This window comes from Phasianus colchicus, chromosome 11, assembly GCF_987193195.1.
Source record: "Phasianus colchicus chromosome 11, bPhaCol1.hap1.1, whole genome shotgun sequence".
NCBI classification, from domain to species: Eukaryota; Metazoa; Chordata; class Aves; order Galliformes; family Phasianidae; genus Phasianus; species Phasianus colchicus.
In genome coordinates this window covers 5,826,180-5,852,397 of record NC_143446.1, presented here as the reverse complement: position 1 = coordinate 5,852,397, position 26,218 = coordinate 5,826,180, and the positions used below count along the sequence as shown (strand labels likewise).

The window sequence follows — 26,218 nt, the reverse complement described above, 5'->3', positions numbered from 1 at the left end:
TATGTTTAGAAACTGGAAGCAGATGCAGGAATGAAGCGTAGCATGCTTCCTGGTTCTATTTAGTCACATGTGCACTTTAATAACCCAACTCCCTTGTGCAGTTCCTAATACTGATATACAGGATTCAGGTACAAAATAGTTAAAAATAATGCCCATCCTGATTGAAGCAGTGTAGGACACCGTCTTGCTCTAACATCAGAGCACTTTGCTGTCAAGACAATTCCTTATTTTTTCCCCACATCTTTGTACAAGCAAACAAAATTCACAGGTGGGATTTAAATTCCTATAGCAAGTTTTGGTCTTGTTTTACAAAGGATACTTGAACTTTTCCTGTCACTGTGAGGATAATGCAGGTACTTCCTGGTGTACTCATTAAAATATCTGGAATTGAATTGCAGCACTTCTTAAAAAGGTGTTACAGTTACGTTTAAGTACAACTTTTGTTGTTTAATGGCTTCTAAGTTTGGTTTTCTAAAAAGATAGTTAGGAAAGAGTGCATAGATGCTTGCCTCTTGATTGCTATATTGATGAACTGTTAAAGGAGAAGTACCTCCCTGTCCCCTGAAACTCAGTGAGTGTCCTCACAGCAATGAAACTCTGTGGCAGAGTTGGATTCTTTAAATTGGAACATTCCTTGAGTATTGTTTTCACTGTCTCCAAGTAGTATGTTGTTCTCTTATGGATACTGGTAAAGCCCTAAGAAAGGAAGGTTTAAGACTTACTTGAAAAGAAATGTGGCTCTTTCTAACACGTCACCTTTTCATTTTATGTGCCTTTTTCTCAGATACTGTCTTCCATTGAATTGCTGCAACATTCTTTACCCAAAATCAACCGGAGTGCTTCCGAACCATCTCTGCACCGCGCATCCCATACAGAGGACATAAATTCTTGCACGTTAACATCCACAAGACTGCCTGTTTTTTAGGATTGTGCTCCACTTCCCTTAATCTCTCCAGTGATGGGAAAGGAACAGAAGTAACAGAAGTTGTGCTTTGAATGCCTCAGTGTACAGGATCAGTGACCAGCAGGATCATCCGCATCCCTGTTTAAGAACAAGCTGCTAAGGATGTTTGCAGTTCTTTCCCTGCAGGGACAGCTCCACATTGCCTTTTTCTACAGTTTCTTCTACTGGGATAGTTAACAGACTACAAATCAAGAGATCTATTACTATTTTTTTAATAGATGCACTTGAGCCTTATTTTTCCCACACACAGAAGAGATGGATGTTTCTTTGGCAGTGTTTCTGGGTTGATTGGAATCTGCTGATAAACTGGTATTTTTTACAGCAGGGATGACCTGCCTTGGCATTTGAGGAAAGAAAGATGATGCGTTCTGGTGCTCTCTGATTGCCCCATGCCGCTTCACGTCAGGGGAGTTTTGCTGGAAATGGGTATCTGCAAACAAGACTGAGGGAAGAAGAAAAATACTTTCTGGAAATCAGCTCCTGCCTAAGAGCTTTCATCAAGCCAATGAAATAAGTTAAAATGCTAATTCAACACAAAATAGTTTTGCAATAGTTTTGCACGTAGAAGAAAAACTCTTGCAAAGGAATGGAGTATATTCTAAACTGTACTGCTCAGAGAAGGAAGCTAGCCAGTCTTGCTATGGTCATCTTCGGTAACTTAAGCGGCTTTTTTTGGTACTATGGACTTGTTTCTTGCAGCCCAATGAGGTTGAAAGTGCAGAAAGACAGGCTTTTGTGGCTGATAAAAGGCTAATTAACAGTATCAGTATACTTCTGCAGAATGAGCATAGTTTTCATCCCATCTGAAGCTGTCGTCCAAGAGATGCACTATCAAGAGGAAACTGAGCATATACAGTTTTTCTTGCTGATTTGGGTTTTAATTTTGTTTTTATTGCTCCTGAGAAAATGCATTTATTGTAAGCCAAGGTTCCTCTGATTATCTTATTTTAATAAAATAAATTAAATTTTAGGTTTAAGATTCAATATCATCATTTAATGTAGTAATTCATATTTTGACACACACATTTACATCTGAAAAGTTCAGGAAATAACATTCTGAATAATTTTTAGGATAAATATTAACTGTACCAGTAAAAATAGATAAAATACTAGATGTGACAACCTATCAGTTTCCATTCACTTTACTTACAGACTGGTTTTGATGTTACTGTAACAATCTTTCAGCAGCATCTACTAGGTACATACACTGATAAACCATCAGGTGAGTTACCAGCACCACTTCTGCTCTGCATTGTATCTTCTGGGAGCCTGTGTTTTTTCCCTTAGGTATTTCCCTTAGGTGTTTTCTCTTGGTCAAATCAGGCAGCAGGTGACAAGAAATAGGTGGTCTGATCTAAAAATTACTTTTTGAATTAACATTCTGTTCAGGTAGAGGAGAATTTAAAATACATAAGCCAGAAATGTACCGGTTAAGTAGCTTGATTGCCCTTAGAACATCACCCAGGGATTAGTATTTCACCCTTATAACTGAGCATTACCATAAAGTGTCATTTGGCATTGGGGAAAACAGTGCCGTATACAGATCAGCATGTTTTTCAATAGTGTTCTTGTTATTTTAATTGCAGCCCTTTCTCTCTCATTTTACCTTCATTTCATTTAGTGTTGCAAAAGAAGGAAGCATGGAAAAGGGAGGTGGTGGAGTCACAATCCTTGGAGGTGTTCAAGAAAGAGACAGATGTGGTACAGTGGGACATGGTTAGTGGGCAGTGTAAGTCTCTTCCAACCTTCATGGAACTATGATTCTGTGAAAAGATGCTCTTAGTTTAGCACTGAACCTCCAGAAGGAACCTAATGGTTCATTCTTATTTAATTGCATGTTCTCTCTCTCTGGAAAACACTTTCTTTTTTTATAAAAGCAAGAGGATTATTTTGGTTAGTATTTGATGTCAAGCTAGAGTTTGAAAGCTGAAAAATGAAGAATGTAAAAGGTCCAAGTCTGTCTTACTGATTTCACATTAAAACTCCTCTTCATGTAATTGCTAGGCAGCTTTGAAAAACAAGTTACCTTACCTTTTGTACATCAGATTTTTGTGTCCCGCTTGGTTTTCTTGGAGCAAAGTAACAGGAATGCCCTGCCTAAGGAACAGAATATTCTCTCCACTTACTATTTTTTAATGTATTTCATTGCTGAAAATATTTATCTGAAAAAAGTATAGGAACAGCTAAAAAAAGCTTCACTGGGGAGGCTAAGGGCTGTAAGTATATATATTTTTAGTAGAAAGTATGCAAGGAAGAGCATTCATCTTACAGAACTGCACCTCTCAGCTGTACTTACCTTCCTTCACTTTTTTTAATGAGTGACGAAGAGCTGCACTGCGATATCATTTACTAGATTAAGCCCATCACTTGTGCCTTCAAATGCCAGTTTTAAAAAGAAGCTGAGCAGTAAGCAGTTATAGATACTTACAAGCTAAGGACTGGCTTAAGAGTAAGCATTGTTAAAAATTAATTTTAGTGTTGAAATAATCATGAAAACATCACTACATTTCCTAGATCATTACAGAGAGCAAAATTTGCACATTCACTCTTGGGAACCTGTTACCCAGCGGAGATGGAAGTTGTCTAAAAAACCAGAGGGACGAGGGCTGTTTTACACAAATGCCTCTAAATACACTTTGGTTCACAACACTTTTTGCCATCTCAATGATCAAGCTTTCTCAAATGCCTGAGTCCTGAAAGAGGCGAGCAGCCATACAGTGATAAGCAGTTTGTTTGGAAAGGTAGCAGAAGTATGGGCCCGCTGCTTGACTTTGAAGATTGCATGTTGCACTTGCATGGAAAAAAATCTTTGCTTGCACTGAAATACCCAGTAGCTAGTTCAATTGTTTCTAGACCAAAGTATAACTGCAGAGTTGATACAAATGACTCAGCAGAAATAACTTCTTACAAATTGCACAATCATACCATGAATTGCTTTTGCTACAAGTATATTTAAAACAGAACTTAAAATGATTCTCAAAGCTTCAGCAGCTCAAACATGAATTAAAATTTAAAGAAAGAATTCACTAACATTTCAGTTGGCTCAGAAGATCTGCTTTAATACCTGACCTCCTGGACCTCGACCAGTGCTTCCTTCTAATGAGAACAAGGTCCTGCAGGTAGACACCTGGAACTTCACCTGCCCTTTAAATAACGTAACTGCCAGCTGGGGCCATGAGGTACCTGAAAGTAGGGCTGTCCTGGGAACACATTACAGAAGGATGTGACTCAGTATGCTAGAAATACATGGCAGTGGAAAAGCCCAAAGTATCTGCTGCCCCACAGGTAGGGTAAGCAGTGGTCACTGTTTCTTTTTTTGACTGAAATGATTTAACATGGTACAGATGCAAACTGTAACATCACTGATAGAGGGGGATCAGAATCTTATTTAGTTACCTCATTTAATCCAATTGAAGGTTTCCCTTTGAATTAAATGCATGAACAAAAAAAATTATCTATTACTGTTTCAATTGGTATTGAAAGTTACTGACTTACACAGTGTCCAGTACCAACTTGTGCTGCAAGCATCATTTATCTGTGCATTTTGACTCCAGTATTGGAACTACAGCTCTGCCTGGAGGTAACAAATTGCATGTGTTTTACAGCAGGTGCTATAGGAAACCAGGAGACCTTTCCTGCAATTATGCAATTCATTATTTTAGAACAGTGGAGGGAACCTGACTTGTACCGTCTCTGACAGCCTGGCAGTGCCCCATTACTGAAGCACTCACTGTAAGAATATACTGAGCATTACTCACAACTCTAGATACTTGAAGGTATAATGTATTAGTACTCTTTTTTTTAAGAAAGGAAAAGCTACACAGATCATTATTCCTGGTGTGTTTCTGCAGATATACATTTAGTTAATTTAGGGGGGAATAAGCACCCTAAACAGATACAGCAACAGTTTTTAATACCTTATGCTTTAAAAGGCAAGAGAGCAGCTGTATGTAACAGTACCATTCAATTTACAAGACAGCGTATGTTAGGCCAAAGAGGAAGAGAACCCTCTTGAGATCAAGGGATTTTTTTCCATGCAATCAATTTAACTTTCTAAATATAATTTAGTACTTTTGTTGCCATAAAACAACTATCTGAAAACTTCACCAGGACTGCACAAGTAGACCACAGGGCACATTCAGTCATTCCAGCTGCGCTGTAAGAAGTAAAACCACTGCTAAATAAATAGCTAGATTGCTACAGAAGAAAGCACGTTTGCTTGCCTTTATTGAGAAGTAGCAGAATCTTCCTCAGCCCCAGAAAGGTGCATGAAAAGTTCTCCAAGTTCTGTTACTTGATCATCTGTGCTGGTCACAGTCCTACTTTCTCTGTCTTCAATAAAGTCCCACAGACGAACAGAATTGAAGAACTGCAACAGAAGAAAATCTGATGTAGCTTGGCACAGGTCCGTTAAAAGTTTTTTTTTTCCCCTTATCAGTCATCTTTCCTCATTTAATAAAAAAGTTGAGACTGAAAAATTGGTATCAGCAATATTTGCTGTGCTGTATCTAAGTACTGATAAACTAGAAGGCCATTCCAGATGCTGGCTGAAGTGACAATGAGACTTTGAGAAGGCTTAAACCATTGTAGCTGTGAATAGGACCAGCTAGGTCTAGGCAAGCAACACTCATTTTTAATACCACTGTAAGTGGAAGCTTTAACTGTAGAATCTCCTTGAAAAAAGATCTGCAATGAGAAGCACTAGTAAAAAAAAAAAAAGATGAAATCTTGCAATTAAATGAAAGGTGCCTTCTCTTCCAAACAAACATCTGCCTCAAGGAAAGCTAAGGGATACTTAACTTTTCTTAGGTTATCCATTGTATGAAAGTACTTAAAGTAGTGCACTTTATATTCAAGAGGTGTTTTCAATTACAACTGACTGGAATATTTCCTTACCCGCACGGTTCCCTCAGAGCTGAGCTGTTTCCTTGGTTTCTCAGGCTCAGCTCGTGTGCCATCTGGATAAGCATGAAGGTAAAGACACTTTCCTCCAAATGGACAAGTTCCTTTCCCTTGTTCAAAGTATTTGCAGGGTTTTTTCCTAATTCAATAAGAAAAGAGTTGTTGCCTTCAGCCAGTGAGGAAGCAGATCAGTTTGAACTATTACCACTGCAGCTGCTAGTGCCATTAACATAGCAAGAGTTCTGGTCTCCTACTCCTTAACTGGTAACAGTGAAAATAGGTTGGAAAGAAATCTAAGAGTGGACAAAGAAATACATAAAAGAGCACTCTCATAAGTTTAAAAAAATATAATCTTAAGACACTGAAATTGAATGATGTTCAAAGAATGCCACCTATCCAGCACGGGCGCATTTCTATCACAGTGAACAAACCCACTGCTATTTTTGTAGCATTCCTCCCCAGTGCATTGATCACTTTGTTCTTATGTATGAGTTGAGTTCTTCTCATCATTATCTTTGGAAGTCCTGTGATAATAATTCTATCATTAAATTTTCATCAGCTTTGCTGTTCTACTAAGGAGCTGCGTAACCACTTTACAGAAGGGTGTTATTGGGGAAGGGGTGGTGTGATGGGTTGTTCTCCAATGAGAAGTATCTGGAGGAAACTACAGAGAAATTGCAATTGATCTTGTAAACAATGTGCAAACAGCAATGAAACCGACCCCCTATAACCTAAACACAACCTATAAAATAACAAACACATGGAGAAGAAACCACTACAAAAGAAAGAAACACTACTCCAGTAGTGCATTCAGTGCAGAATGCAGGCAGTGCATTCAAAAGTGGAATTGATCTGTCTTGGAAACCTGGAAGTCACAGAGCTCTTGTGTTCTAACCTAAGTCAGTCAGGATTTTCTTCCTGCAGAATGATTTGTACCATGAGAACCCCTGCTCTTACACTTCCCTTTAATAAACATATTATTGGCATTTTTTCTATGAAATAACACATCTTCAAGTTAAACTGACTGCCAAGAGATCATCCATAAAACCCTCCAGTACAGAAATTATAACACAGCGTGTTAGTCTTAGCTGAGCACATAAAGTAAAAGCCCTTTCTGTATTCTCAAAAGACAAAACCAAAAGCCAAAACCCAACTTGTAGCAACACTATCTGACACCACTTTTCCAACAAAACAAGTCTACTTCCATAGATGTGGTCATTTACAAATCACTCAGCCAAGATTTTTAGCACAACTTATTACCCTCAATACAAACTCCTTTAGAATTAAAGAACTACAATGGCAACATGGTATTGAAAACAAACAGTATCTGAAGCTCCTCAGCTGCCCAATGAGGTTATGGAGTCTCCTCCTGAAGATATTCAAAACCCACCTGGATGTCTACCTGTGCAACCTGCAATAGGGAGCCTGCTTTAGCAGGGGGTTGGACTGATGATCTCCAAAGATCCCTTCCATCCCCCACAATTGTGTGATTCTCGGAAGTGATTTTATTCAAATACTTTGTCCAACAATAAATATAAAGCAATAATATAAATATAAAGCTGGTTTGAACACTTAATGGAGTAGTACTGCTTTCAGCAATTCTGCTGCTACATTGTAAGACAAAACCCCCCAAGAAGCTGAAGTGGTGGCAGGACAGCTATGCACAGATTTAAGTAATATCTTTACCGATTCCATAAGGCAAGTTTTAAAAGTTGGTGCACATCACAGTTAATCTGTGCACCATTTCACAAAACAGTCATGACTCATTCGTGTCAGGCATAATAAAACTGCTTGTTTCTCTTTAAAGAGTGAGGTAAGTAATGGCTCCTCATTGTTCTGTGACAAAGTGACTCTTAGGTTCTTCAGGCAAGCACAGCTTTGCAAAGCTGCTGTAACACAATGCTTTTGCAGACCTCCCCAGTGCTCCAGTGACCAGGCAAATCTTTATTAGACAATAAAGGGAATGGAGTGATGCAGTATTTTACATTTCCAGTAGCTGTTACAAAAGACTTGTGAATTTGTATCCCATATTTCAAGATGCTATCGTAAAAATTAAGTTTTCCTTCCTCATTTGTTTTCCTCAGTGTGTGACAACCTTCCAGGCAGTTACGTCCAACAGAAGGCACGCGTCCAGCTTTGGCAGGTGAACTGAAATAGCCTCAACATTTCCGAGCATGAGTTCAAGTACCTTCTGAACTATAATTACAACAGACTCTGATAGCGTCACAAAGTACAGCTAATAAAAAATGGTGTGCTGATACTAGTGATTAAGAGTTATCTGTAGAATGGATTACGAAAAGTTTAAAAATAGAGGCATTTTAATTGATTAAGTCTTGGTGAATCTCAAGGACAACGTAAGTAGTATTTTGGCTGATGAACTTACCCCACTCCCTGCTTAAACGCTTCAATCAGCTCATTTTTCTTCTCCTGGTCTTCTACCCAATAAGCGCTGGGAATGACGAACTCCGATATCACACGGCACTCTGGGCAAGACCTGAATGGATCAAGACAAAGAAGCAGTGCTTTATTACTTTCTTAAACCAATTCTTAAACCAAATCAGCCAAAAACTGCAGGTTCCTGAGTGGAAAGGGAGACAGTCTGCCAGGCTGATGCACCAGACAGCTTCACAGCACGTATGGGCACATTTGTTACCAGCTGACTCATAGAATGACTTGGGTTGGAACAGACCTCAAAGATCATTTAGTTCCATCCCACTGCCACAGGCAGGGTGGCCAAATGCAGTAAGCCTTCTGCTGCTTTGCATTTATTTCCAGACTTAAACAAAATAAATAGACGTTTCCTGAAGAAATATGGCTAAAGTTCCAGTGCACAGAAATAAAGTACCTGCTAAGCAAGTACTTCTGCTCACATACAAAAGAAAGCCAAACCAGATGCATAACAAAAAAGATTTTCCCTAAGCCTGACCTGCACTCTGCCAGAACTGATGAGTTGTTAATTTAGTGGTTTTATAAGATAGATTTCTTCATTAGGATTTAAGATCAAGAATCAAATATGCACCTTCTGGTGCCTTGAGAAGCATTACTACCCCTGCGTGCAAGTCCCATGGAACACCTGGTATCTCTGCAGGCAGTGCTTTTCAAACTAATCCAAGTCCCTCGTTCAGAGGAACTTTGCAAAGACCAGTACGCTCACTATTATGAATAAATACAAAAAATACATTTGAGGAATTTGCTTTAGTATCTACTCCATGCACAAACCTGGTTCCAGAGCACTGATTCTGTATGAAAGCCACAGTCCCTGCTGTAGGCACAGTATCTCAGTACCTGTCCGTCAGAAGCTTTGCTCCAACAGAGCTTACACTGCACTGAGATAACTTTCACTTCAAGGCAACTATTAAGGGAAGTTTTGCAGAAGAGTTTACTTTGGCAGAGGAACGAAAATATTTCCTACCTCTTCCTCAGTGTGCTTGTAACTTGGAAGAGCTTTCAAAGAGATTCTAAAAAAGGAAACTGCCCTAATTGCTTGTTTAAAATTCTTTTTAAGGAGGAGTATGTTTGGAATACACTTTATACACATCTAGAAGACAAAGGAATTTACTCAGATACATATGTGTGATTAATGGGAGATCTAGCTTGAGTAAGCTATAGTTCACAAAAAAATGCAGTAGTTAAGCACATTCATAGAAAGGAAAGAGTTACTGTTTGTGCAAATGAGTTCCTGTGAGTGAAGCAGAGGCATGAGTTAACTCAGTATTCTGCAGATTTAATTCAGTATTCTGCAGTCCACATTCACACTTTGCCCCATTGTCAATGCAATGACAGGGGCTTAAGCTACAAAGGGCCAACATACTGGACTGCAGCACATAAGTACAGTTAACAAAGGATAGCTGATGCATCCTACCTGGCCTTGAAGGTAATACTGTGCAAGTTTCTAACACTTGGACCAACATATTCTGAGCTCGTATTTTACTAATGGCTGTGCTAATATTTACAGCTATAAGATCTCTTATGACCACATTTATTTCTCCATCAAGTCAAAGTACAGCAGAATGCCCACCCCACTGACACAGGCCACAAAGACTACAGGCTGTTTAACATGAACTTACTTTATGATTGGATTCTCAAACTGCTTGGCACACCTCCACTGCCGGATGCAGGACAAACAGTACGTGTGATTGCAGTTGGAGAGGATCCCAAACCTCCTCTCTGAGGCTGATGGTTTTTCATAAACCACTTCCATGCAGATGCTACACACTTTGTCCTGACTTGCCTGAAAGGCAAAAGCCTTCTCCATCTCATGCTCAAACGTTGCCATGCACATCTGTCACAGGAGAGATATCATTGGTTATTGTAGTTTATTTATTGGACCATTCTTTGTAAAGTGTCTATGACATGGATCTGTTACAGGAAAAACACAATACGCTAATTAAGAGCATCCCTACTATCCTTCATCATCATCATCATATAATTTTAAGAATTTTAAGGATGATCACATAATTCCACCCTCCCATGTTCTCTGAAGGTTTGTAGGTATCAAAAGTAGAGCTGCCTGAACACTAAATTTACACCTGTCTGCATCTGCTACAGAACAGCAGTTAGTCAAGGCAGTGCTTCAGATATCCCTAAGTCCCATCTAATTCAGAGTCCAGTACGGATTCTGCACTCAGGATGTTACTCTGTTTATCAATAAGACCTCAGTCATCAGGCACTAAGCTTTATCCTAGATAAGGAATTGGTGTCTTACTATGGGCTTCCTACAGCATTTCTCACGCTCTAATCAGTGATGTATCATTTGCTTTTACAGCACTACAAGCTGAGCTGGTGGTTATTCCCCATAGCTTTACCTCTTCTTTCTGTCATTCTCAGGACTTGACAAGTAATACATATTTAACAGACTTTAAATAATAATAATTTTTAAAAGACCAGAGAGTAATTCCACATTAACAGCAGCACTTTCACTACTGCACCTTTCCATCCAACAGACGTCTCTGCCTCCAGAGCTGAGCACCTGGCAGCAGTGGTGACAGCATACTGTGCCAGATGTCAGACTCCTGGGACAAGAGAACCACATGGCATGTTTGGAGCTACGTGCTGAGATCACATAACATGAGATTCTGGTAATCTGGATTCCACTCCAGGCACTGGAGAGACTTCTGATCCAGTAACCACTAAAGCTTCCGGTCATTCTCCTCAGCCTCAAAAACTCCTGTTCCTGACCAACCCTGACACAAACCCAGTGGCCAGGCATAGTGAAGAGTAGCCTCTTACAGCCATCTTTACCCAAGTAATTCCTCATCCACTCTCCCTAGCCTTCCTAGTTAGAGATCATCTCCACAATCTTCACGCTCTGCTCAGGATGTCCCCATCTTACACTGCCCTGGAAGTGGCCACACACAAGCAGGGATACCTGAAGCAGTGATCCAGCAGACAGGCAGGGCAATTGCTTTGAACTCACCACAGGCTAGGGTCCTCTCCCCCATCACACACAAGGGACCATTAAAACCTCCTGTCAGCTACAAAAGACATCTTCCTAAAAGAGTTCTAGGGTATTCAGGGGGAAGGCAAGTTTCCCATCAATATTACCTCTGAGGTCTTGGATGCTTCTCATTCTACAGATAGATAAACTATAGGCCATTCCACAAAACACACCATTGGATTTTTAAAAACAAACAAACCAAATGTAGTACTAAGCACACACATCTCATACAGATTTCACATTAACATTACCATCTCATGAGCCTTCCTCTGTTCTTGGTCAAAAGGATGAAGCACTTGCAGCCCACATATTTCACACACATCCCCGTGCAGGTAAAGGCAGCGGTCCCCGAAGTGGCACGCTCCTGCTGCAGCATAAGGACACAGCTGCTCTCCATCACCAAAGGAACTTCCAGCTACTGGATCTTCCAGCCCACTACAAATAGCTTCCAAATATGAATGGGGCTTCATTTCCACATTATCATTTTTGTCACTGCAACACACCACATCATTCGTGGCACTGGCTTTTTCCTTCTCCTCATTCAAGCCACACAGATCTTAAGAAAGAAAAATGTAGTATTAACAATTCAACACACAGCACAAAACCTACACAAGAAGCTCCCTATACTTTCTTTCTAATGATTGCCAGGTTTTTGCTTTTAAAATGTCTTCTAAATAAAATCTCAGCCTTAAGCCGCTTTCACTCCTATATTACAATTCTCACAAACCACCTGTTGAAAAGATCAGCTTTGAGGTCTCTTCAGCTGCTCTCTGTTTTACAAATATGGTAAAAAATACCTCATACAGCACATGGACGTAACTGGCCCGCTCAATGTGACAGAGAGAATCTGTCAGAACAGCACCAGCAACAGGGCTCAGCTGCTCTGCCCTACGGCCTCAGGCAGAGGGATGGATGTCTCTGTGCTTGTGCTTCTGAGCACTGTCACCATCCTCCACTCAGCAACCATCTCAAACACTCTCTCATTGAGAACAAAATGCACAAAAAGATCTGATGGGTAGGGATACCAACCAAGAAAACCAACCCCAACCAGAAACATTTTTCAGGACACATCAGGTGAAATGCCAGTCAGTTAAACACTGTCATTAAAAGGTACCAACAGGCACAAGTGTTTAGAGGAAAGGAGCTTCACAAGATAAGGAAGATCTCCAGCACCTCTTTCCCACTGTCCTTGAAACTGAAGTTAAAAAACCGTGAAAAACGACCCAACTCCTATCAGAACCAGAGGGCAACATCAAGGATTGAGCACAGCAGCCTCCTACTCACTTCTGTCCCTGAGAACAAGTGTTTTCTTCTCCCGTTTGCCACTCTCACGCAGCTTGCTCTTGGTTGCAGGCGCGCTGTGCTCTGGTGCAGGGCGAGGGCTGAGCAGCGCTGCTGATGCCATGGGAGGAGGCACAGGAGCTGCTGCACCCCCTGAGGCAGGGAGCCTAACGTGGTCATACCTGTGAGAAACAGAGTAAGCGCTGGAAAAGCTCAGCTCAGGGCACAGTGGAAGGACAGCTACTTTGAATGTATTTATTTATGGAAAGGGATGTTTTAACAAGTTGTCTGAAATGTTCAGTCTCTTTCAAAGCCAGACTGAAAGGCTTCTCAGCCTTAGCAAATGGATGCCTCCGAAAGCACGTCAAGATTTTCCTCTCTAGAGAGGCCCACCACAGCTGAAAGAACATAATTCACGTGCCCATTAGATCAGGTCTTCGTCATCCTTACACACAGAGTTTTGCTGACATTTCTCTGAGAAGCAAAATTAAAAAGACACGCAATAAGGACCGATGTGATCTCGTTCTTCCTGTCCAAGCAGGACATGGGACTTCCTGCTCCCATACCATCACGATGCCGTGTTTGCACACAGGACAGAAAAGGTTCCAAATGACTATGGAAACATGCTCTCAGCAGCAGAACAGAAGCAGCCAGTACAGTACAGAGGTTTCTCTAGTAAAGTCATAGACATCAGCAGCCTATACGCATCCAGGGCTCTCAGCTGCCCCAACACTGCTGGAGCAGCAGATTAGCACTCTGCAGCTGCCATCAGCAGCTCCATACGGTGCTAATTCCATCTGAGCAGCTTGTGAGCTGCAGAGCTCACTGAAGTGCAGCTGGATGCAGGTTTGACACCACTGGCAAAGCCCAGGGAAGGAACACAATGCAGCAACTGCAGCCACACGACACCCTGACACCTCTGGCTGCTGGTGAGCGCACAGACACAGGACTCCATCTGCCAAACAGCACGGCTCTGGGAAGAAGCCCCAGTTCTGCAGCACACTGCTGATGGCACAGAACATTCCTTAGCACACAGCAGTTTTAACCCACCGGAGTTTTAACCCATAAACTGCAGCAAAAGGCACGAAAACACTGCCCACAAAGCTGAGGGGAGCACAAAGAAAACCTGCTTCACTATAAGGCAGAACCACAAGTCCTCCAACCTCAGCACTGGGATGCGCAGGAATGCAGCCATGAGCTGCACCGTGCAAACCAGCACAGCACAGCACAGCACTGCTGGGTCACTGCCGTGCCTCGTGCAGCCCACAGCCAGCCTCGTGGCCTGGCGCTGCCTCCTGGGAAGCCGCACAGCCGGCGTTCTGCGTTAGTGCCCAGCTCTCCTCACACGAGGAGAACCGGCTGAGAGCACGTGAACCCTGACGCCTCGTTTCCACAGGATAAGGCCCAGTCAGACCGTAACACCGCACCATGTACGCCGGCTTCAGGAGGGGGAGAAAAGCTCGCTACTGATGCGTCATTCAGTCCTTCTCGCCGCTCAAACACCTCGTCTCCCCTGGAGCTTCGAGTCCCCCCGGCTCCTCACAACGCACGGCACCGGCTCTCACCTGCAGCGGGCTCCATAGGCGCACTGCCCCTTCTGGTAGTACTTGCAGACGGTGGAGGACTTGCTGCTGGACAGGTCGTGCGAGAACAGACACTTGCTTCCCTCGCGGCACACCCCCTGCACGTAGTACCTGTGGAGAAGCGCGCGGCCCGGAAATGGATTCTCTCTGGAGGCGCCTTCCCGCGCGCGGCGCGCCGCTCCAGCCCGGGCCCCTGCGAGACGCGGCGGTCCCGCGGGAGGCGCACCGGGACGCATCGCCGGCCCGGGGCCACCGCCACCCCGTCCCCGGCGCGAGCGGACGGCGCTCACCTGCACGTCACCTGCTTGGTGCTCATCCTCACCCCGCTCCGGCCTCCCCGCCCGGCCGGCTCCGCGCGCCGCACGCCCGGGTTCCGCTCCGCCGCGGGGAAGGGGCGGGGCCGACACGGACACAATTACCCGACGCGCCGCACCACCGAGACGCGGCTAGAGCGCCGCTCCGCCATGGAGACGGCCGCCATCCTGCGCGTGCGGCACTGCGGCGCCGCCATCTTCTGCCGCCGCGCGCCCCCGTTCTGCCCCGCCTGCGGCCGCCCCCTGCGCCGCGCCGGGCTGCGCGCGGCCCCCGTGCGCCTTCCCTGCCCCTTCGGCAGCGGGCACCGGCGGCCCCGCGCCTTCCTGCTGCGGCCCTCCGCCGGCAGCTTCCTGGGGTACGGACCGCCGTACGGGCGTTACGCGGCGGCGGGCGGGGGTCTGGAACGGCAGCTCACAGGCTGTTTCTGTTTCAGAGGATACGACGGGAACTCCGATCTCCACGTCGGAATATCCAGCGCTCAGGGTAAAGCGCATTTCGTAGCTGGCTGACGGCATACAGACAATGGAGGTGGCAGGTGACCTGTATTCGTGACAAAGAAATTACTGCGAGGCAGCAAGCAGCTCAGGAGAGCTTGGCTTACGCAAACTTATTGCTAATTCTGAAGTCGTCCCCAGTTAAAGCAAACAAACACTGCGTTAACAGTCACTACAGGTTCTCAGAGCCCATCAAACAGACATCTCAAGTGAGAGGCTGCAGTAACAGAAAAACTGGCTTCAAAAAGAAACCTGGCAGTGCTGAAGTTGTTTTCCTTATCAAAAGATCTGAAATTACCGTGCAAACATGAGAACAGTTCTTTGATACAAGTAAACACTGCACTTTCTACTCGAGTTCTAGAAGGCCTCTGAAGGGAAGCTAGGGTCTAAGAGTGGCATTAATAATAGTAGCTTTCATCACTTAAAAATGCACGTGAATCCATTTTCTCTAGTACTACCTGTCAACCTGTTGCTCTTCATTTTCAGGAGTGGTGTATAATTACAATGAAGAGGGCATTCACAGAGATACAACTGGATGGGAGCAGTGCATCAGTGTCCCACTCGTACAGCCAGATATGTTTGAGCTTCTTCAGCAGTGGGATCACCTCCTAGAGGAATTTTCTATGGGAGAGGAGTGGCTTCCTCATAGGTACGTAGCTGAAAAGGTGAATGCAATAGGAGTAGTTAGGATGATAAATTAGGCTATTCTGGTTTGGATCCTTCAGCTGCTCCTTCAAACACATTATTAACAACAAACCAGCCTAAACTCTTCCAGATTGTCTTGAAACTCAGTGATCTTGCTAATGTTTTTAAGTAGGTGAACCATAAAAGATCTGTAAGAGAATATATAAGAGAAGTTTTCTTCAGCAACAAAAGAACTGCATGAAAAAGAACACTTCACTGGAACACTACATTTAAAAGTACACCACTGTGTAAGTGTTTAACTACATGGCTGTAGACATCACAGCATGTGAGAATAAGCAAGTCTAGAGAGGCTTCAGCAATTACAGTATTATAAGAAGATGAAAGAATTTGACCCAGATTGAAGGTGTATTTGGAACACAAACCTATTGGTTTTACAAGCATTTTTGATGTTTCTCCAATTCCCAGTGCATTAAAGTTATTACTAAAATTAAATTGATGTCAAGCAATGGTACAAAGTGAGTAGATGTATGCATCTTTTCTACAAGGTTTTCTTCTATTTTCCCTGTCAGCCACCTGATAAAGCCACCTAGCTTTCCAAAAATAAGACCAGTGACCACTTAAATTGCTGAAAACTGGAGTTTAAGATGTTAAATCTTAACCCTTATTTTTCCAGTGGACTGGAACTGTGCTAAACTAACCCTGCAATTAATTTTAATTTTCTAGTTTACTTTCCATTTAATGTACATAAAGTATAAGAGTATAAGAGACCAACAAAGAACAGTGGCTGCAGAAACAACTAACATCTTAAATTACAGAGATACTAATTTTCTTTGACAAGACGAATACATGCTTTCCAAAAAATCAGGTGCTAACTGGAAAACACAGATGGTAATGAGAAATGTATTACAGATTTTTTTGCATTATAAATACAAATAGATTCTGTAAATAAAGTCATGGGACTGATTTAGTAAAGCATTTTTTGTTCACATTTTGTACAAGTTTCCAGAACATGCTGCAGTGCTCTGCAGTCTCAGCACTGAGCTCAAGTGTTCCCAGCATTTTTGCAATGCAATTTCCAGTTTTGCACTGCATGATGATGATGGCTACCCTTGGAAGTTCCTCCTATTTTTTTTTCCCCCCACAATTATTTTTGTTAAAGTAAGTACACTGTAGCAAATACTTGCTTGCTTAATGGGAGCTCATAGGTCACTTCAGATAGCCTTAACAAACCAGGAGAGCTTTGAAGAAAACAGTGAGAAATCCTGAACTAGGTTGAGGGGTGCAGGGTTGCTTTTGATAGGCTTCATAACTTGCAAAAAAGCCTTGTAAATTCCCAGAGCTGACGTGCAAGCCTTGCAGGAGATTCCCTGTGGCAACACAGACCAGGGAGCCACTGACAGAATGAGACAAGGAATGCCTCACAGGGCTAGAAAGAACAAGGGAAAAGTGACACAGGATGAGGTGACTACAGAACAAGCTTGAGGATTAGGCAGATGGCAGGCAGTTTCTCAAGGCCAATTGGAAAAAGCAGCACTGTGTGGTGAAGGACAGGAGTAAATTACTCAAGTTGTCACTGGCCAACATGAAGCATTTGGCAGAATCTGGAAAAGGTTCTGACATTGAAAAATGCAGGTAAGTGTTACATGCTTCTAGCTTAGCATGGTGGGAGAAAAGTGAAGAACATTTTAAATGGCTGCAACTATTTAGTTAGTATTTATCCTTGCACTCTTGGCACTAATGACTGCCAGTGGGAGTTTGACTGGTATACTGTATCAACATATCAGTGACAAAACAGAGTTGAATTAAGATTGCAAGTTAATGCCACACTGAAGTATCAGTACTGCCACATAAGCCACACAGTAGTGCCACTGCAGGAAGACGTTTTCAAGATAACACAGTAACAACACAGAAGAGCAAAGGTTAACAAGGTAAAAACCATATAAGTATTTAAAAAAAATACTTTGAAGTAATTAGTGCTCTTACTAATGAGATCTTTTTCCTAGGTATGAAGAACAAGACCACAACTGCTACACGTATGCACTAGCATTCATTAACAGTGTACTGACTGCACAAGGAAAGCAGCAAATGAGTAAAAGTGAATTTACAGAGAAGTTTGTGATTCCACAGACAAAGAATGCTTCTAAGTATATTACTCTTCATCAGGAACTAACCACTAAAGACTTCTACATTGTACCCCTTCCTGATCAAGAAGAACAGTGCTGAAAATAAGTTGTCTCAACAGAACACAATGTATAGTTGGACATTTAATATTAGAAATCATAACGGCTGTATAATTAAGGGTTTTAACAAATCAACTGTTGAAATAAGCTCCTTTAAATCAAACATTTTTCCCATCACACGTATGGTTAAAAAGCAAGGAATTTGTGCTTGCACGCTGCTCAAATCTCAAGTCTGTGACAAAGCAAAATCATTTTCCTTTACTTCAGCTACTAGTAAAGCATACAGTATTTATAGCAAATAAATCCAGTCTCATTGTCAGGTACATTTCTTTTCCAGTCCTTCTTTATATTTTACATGTTATTCCTCAAACCAAGACAGACCCACAGCATTAAAGGGTAGTCATACAGCATTCTATCTGTAATGAACAACAGACACATCTGGACCCATCACAGAGAAAAAAAGGTAAGAACTTATCCAAAAGCAATTTATGTTTAAAAGAAATAGAAAGATGCTCCAACAGCACTTCTACCTCTTGTACATTACAGAGAAGTGTATGCTGAGGACAAAATTTTACTGCTCATTATTCTACACACTTTTATTTACATATATTCTAGCTTAAGAAAACATGTATATCTTCCCTTCTACTAGCTTCTGCAAAGTAAACGTAGACCTGACCTAGATTTAGTTGTTTCCTCAACAATAGAGAAACAATCAAACCACTATGGTTTGTCCATATCTAGTTTATAATTTTGTAAACACAAACTGCAAAGACTACACCCCCATCTTATTTCACTTCTTGCTAAATTCTAATTCCTTGTTCCTTTAAAAGCATATTCAGAAACACAACATGACAGAGACAACCAGTTTGAAATGCTCAATTCTGCTGCTAAGAGTCGTCCTGTCCAGAAACCTTCAAGCAATTCAGAGTTCTTTAGCTAACATTTAGCTTACAAAAATAAATTACAGCATGCTATTTCTGAGTATATCAGAATCCATACCTCATTTTAAATTTTGAATTCCAACTATTGAAATATAAATACATGGCAAAGTATCAGTGTCCTGATAGAACTATCTGCTATAAAGTATTTGTTATAATAGTACCAAAGCATGAAGTATAGTCATCTCTAGTTACAAGTACAGCACTGTGCCACATACAGTCAACACACATGCAGATATTCAGCTTGAAAAAACAATCACTCTGCTGACATTTCCATTTTACACCTTTGTATTTAAATGAACAGGATATGCTTGGATTTTAGTCAGCATTTATACATACCAACTGAAAATGCTGATAGAAACTGACGATGAGCCATTGTCTCAGGGATCAGGTGAAAAAACAACAAAATGTTTATAAGAAGAATTAGATTCTTCCTATGATTCAGTTAAAGATCATCTTGCTCACTGCGCTCACGGGAAGACACCCAACGAGTTACAATCAGTTCCTGAAATTAAAAATAGCAACTATTATGGAAGTGAAAAGATGAAAACAATCTCAATGAGATGGTCTTAAGCATTTAGCAGACCAACTTACATGATGTAATCCCAGCAAACAGATGACTATAAACATTCCTGAAATGAGCTGGTCTCTTAGGTGTTTGGCCACGCTGCCCACAGCAGAGGGATGGTACTCAATGATCAAGGTTCCTACTGACCCCAGTCATGATTCTTTGTTCTTCTTCATTTTTAAACATCCATAAATCATATGCTCTCCATAGTTATCCCCTTTTTTTCCCCATGAAAAGGTTTCACAGTAGTAGTAACATTCAAATTTAGATCAGAAAACTTGAAGTGTTTAAAGAGAATGTAAAGCACTTCTCAAATCTTAGGGCACAAATAAATCTAGCTATTTTATTGCAGCAATGCATGTAAAAACAAAAGCCGGCTAAAAAGCAAGCAACAATTGAAGAGGGTTCTTTTATGGTAGGTTGTTATGTGTTCAGCTGCCCCAAGGCAAATAAACAAACATGGACAAAGAAGTTATTACTCACCTGGACCTTAATTCTTTTCAAACATTCTGGCGTGGCCATCTCTTCTTCAGTCATATCAGATGGTTTAATCAAATAGCATAACATAAGTTCCTGTTGGTAAACAGAAAACAATATATTAATTTCAACTGATTTCTTTCTATACAGGTTTTAGATTAATTAGAAATGTAGATACTAAGTTTCCTAGATGATGTCTTCTGCAAATCAAATCAGAGAAGAGCTGTATAACCTGCATATCTCATTTCCCTTATCAAAGCAGAATCCTGTGTTGGGTTAAGCTATAACCATAACACAACTGAGCAGCATGATTATGAAAATAGCATTATGTATGAGACTATCACAGAAAAAGTCTTCAGGAACTTTCAATTCTACAGTTGAAAACAAAACCCTGGTACACAGAGAGGGATTTAAAGACAGAACTGGTAACTGGGAAAGAAGCGTCCCTTGCGTCTTTCAACAGTTCTTCACACAACATTTAAATTCCTGCAGAGGAGAGAATTTAATAAACTTCTTCCATATGTCATGTGGATATTAACAAATGAAACTTGCTTGCCTGCTAGCAACTCAGTGTGTTCTTCTGCACACTTGAAGCAGAATTCCCTTTCCAGCCTCATGCTCAACTCCATGTATTTTGGAACTAAACTGTGTATTTATCATTTCAAAGCTATTTTAAAATGAGTAGCTTACACCATTACCTTCGAAGCATTAACAGTTGTTCTGTTCAAACCAGACAAGGACATCCAGCTCAGCGGTCTGCGAAGAGAACCTTCAAAACTGTCATCAACTAATTCAGCAATGACAGAGTAACTGGAAAACAAAGGAGAAGGGACAATTCACAGAAAGAAAATTGTTTTAAGAAGATTGTATAGCTTAAGAATTTGAGCCAAAAAATCTGTGTTAACAATAGCCCAGCATGCAGGAAGCAAGCTAAGAAACTTAAGTCTCTTTCCACTAGGCAAGAGGAGTAAAAATCAAATTCCTAACACACTGACTGGCATTTTCCCTCCCTACCCTTCTGCTGGTGTTTGGAGTTATTCTTTTGTGGATGCCAAGCTGATATTTAAAAACAATTTACTATTTAGGTGTTAAACATGACTAGCTAAGGAGTAAAGATCATTATCATGATTAATCATTAATCTTTGGCAGGGGGGTTGAAACTAGATGATCTCTGAGGTCCTTTTCAACCCAGGCTATCCTATGATTCTATGATCATCCCTTAAGAATCATGTGTTTTTCCTTCCAAATTATGTAAGTTATCCATACTACATACTTTCAAAACTCAGTATTACTAAATGATGTCCCCAACTACATTCATCATGCTAAATATGCTCATTTCAGATTTTAATTTGTAATATTTTACTACTGTCACAAGAATACAATAAAACTGTGTTACTTAATACCTCTGTAACACTGTTACAGAGTTAAAAGAGGCATTTTTATATTCCCATATGAGCATACCTGGCAAAGTATTTTGTCTTAGGAGCATGTGCTTAACCAGTGAAGACACTAAATTAGCGTGAGAGAAATTTTCTAATTTGAAATTAAGAAGATAGCCAAAAACATAAGCTTCAAACCTTGCGTGATAGAAGGGAGGGCCCTTTCGATACAGCACTGAAAAGGAAGAGAAACACCTGAGTCAGATAATCACAGTTACTGCCCAAGTTTAACATCTTGGCCCATAAATACTTACATATGCTTCATAAATTTTAATTACACTAGACAAAAACTTCAACACTTCTGAATTTTGCTCAGAATTAAATTGTCCCAATAAGTGAAGAAGGAGAATACAGAGACAATTAATATGGGAGCAGCAGGACCAAAGAAATGGCAGGTAAAAAATGTAGAAGAGCCAAAAGAATTTAGTAATTGCCATGAGGAAAAAGAGCTTGGAATTCTTCTGCAACAGATTCATGCTTTTAATACCATATTTGCAACACAAATAGAGCTGCTGGAGTACAAGGGGAAGGTCACAGTAAGACACTGAATTCCTGTTTGAAGCAATCACCTTCCACAAGTTTTAGGGAGGCCAAAGGCACAAGTTCTTAACTACTGCCACAGTCCCATCTATAGACCCACTGAAAGTTCTCTCTCTGTGCTCATATTTCCTGCCTCCCCTCTGTCATGAGTTTGCAAGAGATTACTTTCTTTAACTAGAATATACAGCTGGCTGTCAGGCAAAGCATGAGTAGCACCTCATTCCACTAGCAATCATGATTTGCACGTTATCCATTAAAAGCAACAACATTAGTAGCATCAATTTGATAAAACTACAGCACAAGAACAAGTATCTAGAGGGCAGGGCTGAATCTTTACTAGCCTTAAACTAATCCACGTCATCTGGCACAAGATGAGCCAGTGACATGCTGAACAACAAACCTGGGCCAAATGAATTATGAACAATCTAATATCTAGTGACTAAATCAGGTGATCAATATCAGAACCTTACTCATTTGTATAGAATTCGTAGAAAATACATTTGTTCACACACATCTTCCTGTAACAACAGGCATAACTGGATTGTTTATGCCAATGTGAGCTGAATGTAGTCCTTGAATTACTTAGTGAGGGATTATGGATCTTAGGATACTTCTAATTACTTTTGTACGACAAAAAATTTCTACCACTAGCAAACAAGCAATTGCAAGAGATTCTGCTTTTTGAAGAAAGCTACTCACAGAAATCAGTTCCATACTTCAGTCCAACCTTGGGGACCCAACCCTTGCTGCGGAAGTAATGATACGCCATGTAAGTAGTTTTAAAACTAGGCTTCACTTCGCTGAAAATTTCCCATAGCTTCAAAATAGTTAAGGGCTCCTAAAAGTCACAGATGAAGGCATTAACATGATTACATTAGTATTACAGCACATGCAGAATACTGTGTGTAGTACAGAGTAAAAGCAAAATCAGACACCAGAGTCCCAACATGATGAAAATGAACTTCAGAGAACAGAATGCAAAAACCCTATATGTAAGAGAAAACGGTAGTTTCCATTTGGTTTTTTAATCATTTCACAATCAATCCCATAAGGCTCTTGTATAAAAAGAACTCTGATAAATTTTAAAATAGAACCATAGGAAGATAAAAGAGTAATCTGTATACATGATTATGCAAATATATAAATATTATCATATTCTTCCTATGCTGCCTTCTCCCATATTCATTACTTAAGCTGCAACAAACAACCTTCCTCTACAGGAAGATCCTGCTTGCCTGTATTTTGGCAGCTGTATTTGCTATGATAAACAAAACTTTCAGACCAATATGTTATAAGCAGAAACATTATTACTCGTTAGAAAAAACTTCCCAATTACTCTGCTTGGTATTCCCTCCTTTAGGATTAAGAGCATACAATACTGGTAATATTTGGTAAAAAATGCATATCAAAACAGACCCAAATGAATGGTATCCCCATCAATCCAATCTCTTACCTCACCATAATAAACAGTTAAGCATCCCAGAGCGTACACCAAGAAAAAAGCCTGAAAAACCAAAAAGAATAATTTTAACTGATATCTATACTCTTCTAGGAATTCATGTTGCAGGCAAGAACAAAGGCTCACTTTCATTTCATACAGAAATCAAGACAGACAAGTTGCTTGTGAGTTTCTTCTGAAGTTGCTAATTATAACCTTCACATAGATAGAGTACCACAAAAATTATGCACGTGCTGTTGACTCCTGAAGGCACTGTGTTAAGGCTGTGAACCATATTAGAACTGTGAATATATTTAGAAGGAGCACAACAGAAACAGGATTTACATGTGAAGAAGGGAGAATCCTATATTTCAGAGAAAGGTATTAATAAGTACTCTACTTGAAACATACCTCTTCCAAGCTGAGTTGTAAATACTCAAAAATCCTAAATGGATTTCTTCTGCAGACTAGTTTTTCCTTCTTGACAAACTACAACAAAAATTTACCACATTACTAAGATGTTAAACTGGAAAAAATACCAAATTCTTAAGTTTGCAGTTATTATAGCCATTAAAAAAAAAGAATGAGCTTACATTTTCTTGCTCATGAGCAGAGCCCTCTTCAGGACATAAGCTACCATCTTCTTCCTCTTGCACAAGCACATACTCTGGAGCACATTCTCTTGACTTGGCCGTGTTGCACGATTCTTGCTCGGGGCCCCCCTCAGCCTCACAGCCATGATGCACATGAGAACCATGCTTCTGGCAGGACACTTGGGCTGCCTCTTTCACAACAGCAGGCTCCTTTTCTTCCGAGCCAAGAGCAATCACGACATCAGAAGCCAGATCTCCTTCTGCACAGGCTTTCTGGCAGACCTCCTTCTGAGGCTCAGGACTCAAAGTCACTATGTTTCCAGCGTTTATAGAAGATTGCCTGGAAAGTTCTGTATTTTCTGCGTTTGGACCCATTGTGTCGCAGCTATCACCAGTTTGCTCAGCTCCACCCTTTTCCAAAAATGGAAATTCAAGAGGCCTAGTGTAATTCTCAAGAATTTTGGTCACAGAGCAGCTATCAAATCCTTGCTCTTTCAAGGCACTTTTAGCCCACTGAACACGCTGCTGATACCTAGAGAACAAGTAAAATAAATGAGAAGTTTCAGGGCTTTATATCCTCTAATTAACACCTTAAAAACTTTGTTTAACAACTTAAAAGCTTTGTTAATTTCTGTGGTAACAAACACTGTTACAGAATACTGTGCAAGAACCAGACTTTGAGGACTGTTGTGATGCAGTTTGAAGGAGCAGGAACTTGGAGGAAAAAAAAAAACATTCTTGCACAGAAGCCTTAAGTGTGAATTCTCTACAAAAAGATCTCTGTATCAGAGCTTGAGTGATTAAACATTGCAAGCAGGACTCAGTATACAGAGTTCTCAAAGACATCATCTATTACACAGCCCACTACTGAGAACAGTTATCTTCAATTTATTTTAATTACCTTTGAAACAACAACAGAGTAGAAACGCGAAAGTTTTAAGGAGGAACTGCCTTGAGTTTTAACCAAAAATCCCCCATCTCTGAGGACTAACAGTGATACAAGCAGAGAGTTACTAGCTGAGAACTGTAAATATTTCTTCTAATATTTTTTCAGTGAGTTACAATAATCCCAGCTGTTAGTTTGTAGCTCTCATTAAAGATAACATTAATATCCAGTTTAAGACAATCATCTCTCTGTGAAAGTTTCAAGTAGCTGAGTACAGTTGTCCTTAATCAAAGCTGGACAATTCTAGTACTATATTTGTTATTTCCCAAAACTTTTACAAAGTCAGAGATCAGATAACGTAGAGCAGCAAAAGCAATTAAATGTAAATTTGAAGTGTCAACAACAAACAAATCCCCTCTGAAATCTAACAAAGCTACATAATTCAGTGCTGTACTTTTTGTTACAATAAAGACTCCTCTATGTTCTATGTGGATTTGGAGTTACAGACCTCTGTTGGGACAGGTACCACACACCTGTACCAACACCACCACACTTCTAATGCTCACCTGCCTTTACACATTCAGTGCCACACAGCAGTGTTTCTGTGAGCAGTAGCAATGCCACTACCGTTTGTTTTACCTAAAGCTGAGGGCCCAAGGAGCCAAACTTTTAAGTAATTTTTTCTTCTGTCATCGTAGAATGAAAGCAAACACAGCAGCTAACATGCCTGCTCCACGGTTCGTTCATATGCTATGTAAGTGGAACTAAGTAAATATGTGATCCAACACCCCATTTTGTCAAATGCACAAACTAGCAATATTAAGAGATAATATAGAAAAAAAAGTAAATTTTTATGCTACATAAATGCCTAAGAGCTTCTTCAGCCCAATCTATATTAATTCAATAAGGATATGGGAAGGTTTTCCAATAGCCTGCCCCAGAAACCTCTCACTCCCTCTCAGCTGAAGAACAACATCATTATGCTTGACAATACGAATTCATTACCCACACTTAATCTTGGCTTTTATTCAGCAGTTAATACAGGTAACCTTACATCAGAAACCATACTGAGTATCACCTAATCTATTTCCAGTTTTCTGAATGCAATTTAACAGTGAAATAAAAAGAAACAGAAGTCACCAGCACTGACACAGCCCACAACCTGAAAGCAAGCAAGATAAGACATGAACTAAATTCTCCTCCCCTCTTAAAAGTAACATAAACTGACTTACTTTTTCGATGTGATTATAGGCATGTTTAGGTTGGCACCTGTTATTAAGAGAAAATCACACACTGTATCATCAACATAAAAATTTCATGAGATTTTGATCACTGAGATAATTACTCGTGCTTTCAATAATCCATGCCATTTTGGTCCTACTTGCATTGGAAGGACACGGGAGAACTAGAAATGGCACAGAGGTAACCAAAGGTAAAGCAGAAGATCAGCTAAACACACCGCTTTTCTCCAGCCTTTACAGAGACAGTTACATAAGGAGACTGCCAAATCCAGCAATGTCTATGGGATTTAATAGCTG

The 26,218-nt window shown here is 40.8% G+C and overlaps 4 protein-coding genes across 18 annotated transcripts in view; 2 read left to right on the top strand and 2 right to left on the bottom strand.

Annotated features, from left to right (window-relative positions):
* Nucleotides 1-2,086, top strand: part of RAF1 (Raf-1 proto-oncogene, serine/threonine kinase) — a 40,842-nt gene extending 38,756 nt beyond the window's left edge. For all 6 annotated transcript variants that reach the window (XM_090148089.1, XM_090148090.1, XM_031608894.2 and 3 more), the window contains one exon: nt 785-2,086. In XM_090148089.1, the coding sequence (XP_090004215.1) occupies nt 785-925 (141 nt within the window). In that variant the 3' untranslated portion in view covers nt 926-2,086. The remainder of the gene's footprint in view (nt 1-784) is intronic.
* Nucleotides 1,311-14,629, bottom strand: MKRN2 (makorin ring finger protein 2). Of its 4 annotated transcripts, none has more exons than XM_090148105.1 (9): nt 14,458-14,629; nt 14,150-14,278; nt 12,588-12,766; nt 11,555-11,859; nt 9,934-10,148; nt 8,250-8,360; nt 5,861-6,005; nt 5,188-5,333; nt 1,311-1,406 (listed from the first exon to the last, which is right to left on the bottom strand). In XM_090148105.1, exons 1-8 carry the CDS (start codon nt 14,481-14,483, stop codon nt 5,190-5,192), a joined length of 1,254 nt encoding a protein of 417 aa, XP_090004231.1. In that variant the 5' UTR covers nt 14,484-14,629; the 3' UTR covers nt 1,311-1,406; nt 5,188-5,189. The 4 variants fall into 4 exon arrangements, with proteins under 4 accessions (XP_090004231.1, XP_090004230.1, XP_090004232.1 ...); XM_090148104.1 differs by lacking the exon at nt 1,311-1,406 and adding an exon at nt 2,123-4,164; XM_090148106.1 differs by lacking the exon at nt 1,311-1,406 and adding an exon at nt 2,123-3,061.
* MKRN2OS (MKRN2 opposite strand) lies at nt 14,591-18,005 on the top strand. 3 transcript variants are annotated; one of them, XM_031608960.2, is made up of 4 exons: nt 14,595-14,837; nt 14,916-14,965; nt 15,463-15,625; nt 17,625-18,005. In XM_031608960.2, the coding sequence occupies exons 1-4, from the start codon at nt 14,632-14,634 to the stop codon at nt 17,842-17,844; spliced, it is 639 nt and encodes a 212-aa protein (XP_031464820.1). In that variant the 5' UTR covers nt 14,595-14,631; the 3' UTR covers nt 17,845-18,005. The 3 variants fall into 3 exon arrangements, with proteins under 3 accessions (XP_090004233.1, XP_031464820.1, XP_090004234.1); XM_090148107.1 differs by having other exon boundaries at nt 14,591-14,965; XM_090148108.1 differs by lacking the exon at nt 17,625-18,005 and adding an exon at nt 17,417-17,618 and having other exon boundaries at nt 14,632-14,965.
* Nucleotides 18,006-18,524: 519 nt separating this feature from the next.
* Nucleotides 18,525-26,218, bottom strand: part of TSEN2 (tRNA splicing endonuclease subunit 2) — a 34,584-nt gene continuing 26,890 nt past the window's right edge. For all 5 annotated transcript variants that reach the window (XM_090148096.1, XM_090148097.1, XM_031608905.2 and 2 more), the window contains 9 exons: nt 25,913-25,949; nt 23,795-24,326; nt 23,613-23,690; nt 23,217-23,267; nt 22,463-22,601; nt 21,362-21,398; nt 20,483-20,594; nt 19,791-19,880; nt 18,525-19,244 (listed from right to left, as the gene is read on the bottom strand). In XM_090148096.1, the coding sequence (XP_090004222.1) occupies nt 19,185-19,244; nt 19,791-19,880; nt 20,483-20,594; nt 21,362-21,398; nt 22,463-22,601; nt 23,217-23,267; nt 23,613-23,690; nt 23,795-24,326; nt 25,913-25,949 (1,136 nt within the window). In that variant the 3' untranslated portion in view covers nt 18,525-19,184. The remainder of the gene's footprint in view (nt 19,245-19,790; nt 19,881-20,482; nt 20,595-21,361; nt 21,399-22,462; nt 22,602-23,216; nt 23,268-23,612; nt 23,691-23,794; nt 24,327-25,912; nt 25,950-26,218) is intronic.